At 43.2% G+C, this 4,674-nt stretch overlaps 1 protein-coding gene and 1 non-coding gene across 2 annotated transcripts; both read left to right on the forward strand.

Annotated features, from left to right (window-relative positions):
• The first annotated feature begins 316 nt into the window (after positions 1-316).
• Positions 317-4,191, forward strand: RPL30 (ribosomal protein L30). Its single transcript, XM_062570488.1, has 5 exons — positions 317-400; positions 503-553; positions 1,371-1,516; positions 2,653-2,783; positions 4,084-4,191. The coding sequence occupies exons 2-5, from the start codon at positions 533-535 to the stop codon at positions 4,131-4,133; spliced, it is 348 nt and encodes a 115-aa protein (XP_062426472.1). The 5' UTR covers positions 317-400; positions 503-532; the 3' UTR covers positions 4,134-4,191.
• LOC134137645 (small nucleolar RNA SNORA72) lies at positions 3,719-3,853 on the forward strand. Its single transcript, XR_009957733.1, has one exon. It is a non-coding gene; the product is annotated as a small nucleolar RNA SNORA72 (small nucleolar RNA).
• Positions 4,192-4,674: the final 483 nt, after the last annotated feature.

Raw genomic sequence — 4,674 nt, forward strand, 5'->3', positions numbered from 1 at the left:
TGGTGAGCTAGAAGGTGAAGTACTACGTTTCAAAGCTTTTTACTTCGTCCCCTCTCCCTCCATTTCCCGTTCTTGACCAGAGGAGAAACCGTCCCTCACCAACCGCCCCCCACGCACCCGCGCTGCTCTGATCTGCGCCACACGCGGCAGCGGGGGGAAGAAGCCCGCGGCCAGGCCCCGCCCCCAGCGAGCTGCCCCCCAATGGCGGCTCTCCGCTGCCCCGGCCCGCCCCAGGCCGGCGAATCGCCGCTCGGCGCAGGCGCGGCGGCGCCCTGCGGAGGGGTTCGAGGGCCGTGCGGCGCGGCGCGGCTCTCGCGAGAGTTGCCGCGCGGGGATTGGCGATGCCTTGTGGGAGCTCTTTCCTTTCTGGCTGCCCGGCCATCTTGGCGGCGCGTCTCCGGTGAGCGGGGCTGGGCCGGGGGCTGCGGCCGGGCGGGTGCGCGCGGGGGGGGCCGCGGCCGGTCACACTAACCGCCTCCCCCCTCCCTTCCCTCTGTTCCAGTTCCCGCCCGACCCGGCGCGAGGCAGCAACATGGTGGCCGCCAAGAAGACGGTGAGTGGGAGCGGGCCGCGCCGGGCTCACGTGGCGGCGGCGCAGCCTCGGCCGGCGGCGGGGCCTGGCCCGGGGGTGCTGGAGACGCCTGTTGCGGCCCTCGGGCCGTGCCCTGCTGGCGCGGGCTGCCGGCTGCGCGGTACTGCGGGGTGCGTACAGGGCCCGTGTGCTGGCCGCAGGGAAGGGGAGCTGGTGCCGCGTCCCTGGCGGGGGTGAGGGGACGGTGCGGTTCAGCTCTTGGCATGGGTGTGTGCTTGGGTTTCTTGCCACCTTATGTGCTTGCCTTACTGTTAAAGCTGACCTGGCAGGTGTGGGTTTCCATACTGGACAGTGGTGTGCTTCCTTGTTTCTGCAAGTGCCCTGCTGTTCCAAGTTCCTGCTCGTGTTGCGTGTGGTTGATTGCGGTGACAAATGTAATGGTCTTAATGTGGGACACACGTACTCCAGGCTTGCCAGGTAGTAGTACTTATTCTGACTTGGCTAGATGAACTTTAAAAAAGGTCGGTCAAATACACCAGGACATGACTGAATTTAGATGCTTGTGATAAAGTGTTTAGGAATGTTTCTTCCATTTTAAAACACATGGATATTTTGTTGATGTTGGGGAAGAGTAGCATCAGTTTAAGTATGGTATCACTCTTATCTGCAAATGTTCTCTTAACCATGTGGTATATTAGCGTTTTTACTGTGCACTGCAAGTAATACTAAAATTATGGAAAGAATGCTTGTATTTGGAACTTCTGTATCCCCTTTTGTTCTTTGCCATTTTGCAAAAGGTAAAGAAGTATCCAATAATGCTTTTCTGTTTTTCTTTCAGAAAAAGTCACTAGAGTCCATAAACTCTAGGCTTCAGCTGGTTATGAAAAGCGGTAAATATGTGTTGGGGTACAAACAGACTCTGAAAATGATTCGTCAGGGCAAAGCCAAGTTGGTCATCCTAGCCAACAACTGTCCTGCTTTGAGGTAGGTAGATGAATGAAAAAAACAATCCTCTTTAAGGCAGGTACTTTGTATGAATGTGATATGTACTTTATGCTGCTTACTGCAGTGAAGTGTTAATGCAAAGTACTGGCATATTCCGGAGTGCTATGAAGTAAAAATAGGAATTGAGAAAAAAAAAAAAAAAGGGGGAAGAGGTCTGCATATGTTAGAATGTTTCCCAGCTGTTTCCTAGCTTTGTGTACTGTGAAGAGTTTGCATAAGAGAAGATATATTTTCATACTATGACAGCATTCATTGAAAGTATAGTAGAACAAGGATTAATTGATTGATTCCTTTTTTATTTTCTTCTCCAAAGGAGTATATTGGGAAAATAATTTTACAGTTAGAACTACAGTAAGTGACACTGATTTAGTGTTTGAAGGTTACAAAATTTGCTAAAGTATGTTCTAAATTTAAGTTCCTGGCCAGTGAAATCGTTTTTCTGTCGGTGAATTCTTTAACTTCTGTCTCCTCACATGTTCCATTTTGTAGTTTTGAGCCCTTTTGTCATCAAAGGGTATTGACAGGTACAAGAAACTGGCAGATACAGTAAGATAATATAAATGTTTGAGCAAGGGCAGCACTGTTACAGTGTTACAGTTAATGTGAATCTGAGAAGAACTTGAGGAACAATGTTGACCACTAGAATTTCCTGGTGGAAGACAGCAGAGAAGGAAACATAGGTTGATGTTTTTTAAAAAGAGTATATAGTTCATCTCATGTCTAGGGGCAGCCACATTTGTTCAGCGTCCCACAACTGGGTATCTGCATTAATAGTGGTCATCATTTATGCATTTGGCATGGCTCCCGCTACTTTGCGGAAGTCTGAAAGTCCTTAATACACCACTTTACTTTAGAAATGAATGTTTGTGTAGGAACAACTTCAGGGATTAGAATTGAACAGTGGGCTTGCTGATACATGTCTTCAGCATGCTTCTGGATAGGGGTTCCAGAGCTGAAACATGATCTTTGTCTGGCAAGAAATAATGTGTTTTTTTTCCAAGTGGGAGGGAAAAATACATAGGACTTGAGTGTGGATGGAGTTAAAGCTACTCTGACTGTATTAAAAACAATCCGAATTGTTCTCAGTGCTTTAATATCTACTTTTTGAATTGCAGAAAATCAGAGATTGAGTACTATGCTATGCTTGCAAAGACTGGCGTTCATCATTATAGTGGCAACAACATTGAATTAGGTACAGCATGTGGAAAGTACTACAGAGTGTGCACGCTGGCTATCATTGACCCAGGTATGTATCTCTGGCTGGATGATAACCAAATCATGCAGGAATCAATGGTTCCTTCACTGACCTGTTAGCAGTACTGAGCAAGTAATACGCAGGAGTGATGTCATACTTTTATGTCCCTTTTTGTTGGGCTTAACTTTAAATCTCCTCTGAGATCATGGTCTTATTTAATGAGTCCTAGGTTCTTAAAACCTGCAATTCTTGCTTCCTGTGTTGGCATAGAACTCCTTTTACTGTTAAGCCCAGTGACAGTGCGTTTTATTTCCATGTAGCATGGTTTTAGTAGGTGGGAAGAAACTTTACAGTATATGTTTCTAGACTATCTGCTAGAATACCAACTTTTGAGATATGCTTCCTGCATCAACCCTTGTTAATCTTTGTTAATCTAAGACAGACTTTGCTGGATTATGAGTTGTCCTGCTTCTCAGAATGCCATATAGGAAAATAAGCTATATATAAGCGGATAGTTATCTGGCTCTAGGACTGAACATTACATTAAGCATGTTTTGTTCTAAACCAGTAAATTTATGGATAATTATACGGGTTAGGAGCAGCCTTTGTCCCAGACAGTTGCTTCAGTTCTCCATGGAAATTGCCAGTTAGGTGGCTTATCCAAAAACTTCCCCAGTGAAGTCCAAAAACTTCTAAATGAAGAATCATTCTTTTTGTTGTGTGTGTCTTGACCAAAAGCATTTTATTTAAACGCGTATGTATGGATTTGATGGTTCCTGTATTAACTCTCACCGAGAGTTCTCCAAGTAAAATCAATTTGAATTCGCCGTGACTAGTTTAAGAAAGATGTATTTAGCTTTTTTGCATTCAAATACTAGCTGTAAATCTCACTTTGAAAATGTTACCTTTTTTCCTGACTTTTTAGCTGTCATGTTAAGCTACTTGTAAGCTAAGGAGCTGTGATTAAATTTTATCCATGCAATTTACTGCGAATATTCTCGCTGTCCTGATATTTTGGTGATCAGGGGAGGCTAGACATTCGCTATATTAAATCTATGCATTGTGTCCTCCAGGACTAGATAGCTGTTCTAGTGCTGGCTTTGTAAATGCTAGTGACATGTACGTAATTATTCTGAATATATGTTAGATTCTGTATGGCTTAGCAAACTACAGTTACAAATATTTTTATCAAGCCATCAAAAATCCTTTCTTTGTTTCTAAATAGACTGTTTTTACATTACTACAGAGCTTTTCCTATTTGTAGAATCAGTATCTCTTAATATTGTGTGCTTTATTCTTAAAACAGAACTTGCTGTGGATCCTCTGGTAAGAATATATTCTTGTTTTACAGGTGATTCTGACATCATTAGAAGCATGCCAGAACAAACCAGTGAGAAGTAAATGCTGTAAAGGTGTTCCTTCTACAATAAAACTGGTTACAGATCTGTTTTAAGAAAAATTTGTATTGTATTATACCTTTGCTGGTTTTAGGGAACAAACTATATAAATGAAGATTCATTATTGCTGCTGTGTTTGTTTCCTGTTCTATTAGAAGTACCTTCATGGAACAAAGCTTGCCTGGTGCTTTCTCTAGAAGTTCTGCATCTCAGAAAATAATAAATTTATTTTTGTGGTAAGTATGGTATCAAATCCCAACAGGACAGAGCTCAGACTTTGATTTTGGAGTGCTAACTCAAAATAAGTTTTTAAACTGGTCTATTAAAATATGAATTCACACTTAGCATGAGTTACAAGAGCAAATTTATGATGTTGGGGGGATTGTAGGGTTTGCTTGTACTAAAACCAATTGAAACCATTTTATGAAGTCAGTCACAAAGTATTAATAGAAATGGCAAATAGTATAGCTGCTAGGCATGATGTACACTATCAATACGATATGAAGTTAACTGCTCAAAGGTAGTCTGAATCCCTTTTTTAGTTT

This window comes from Rhea pennata, chromosome 2 (assembly GCF_028389875.1).
Source record: "Rhea pennata isolate bPtePen1 chromosome 2, bPtePen1.pri, whole genome shotgun sequence".
Taxonomy (NCBI): Eukaryota; Metazoa; Chordata; class Aves; order Rheiformes; family Rheidae; genus Rhea; species Rhea pennata.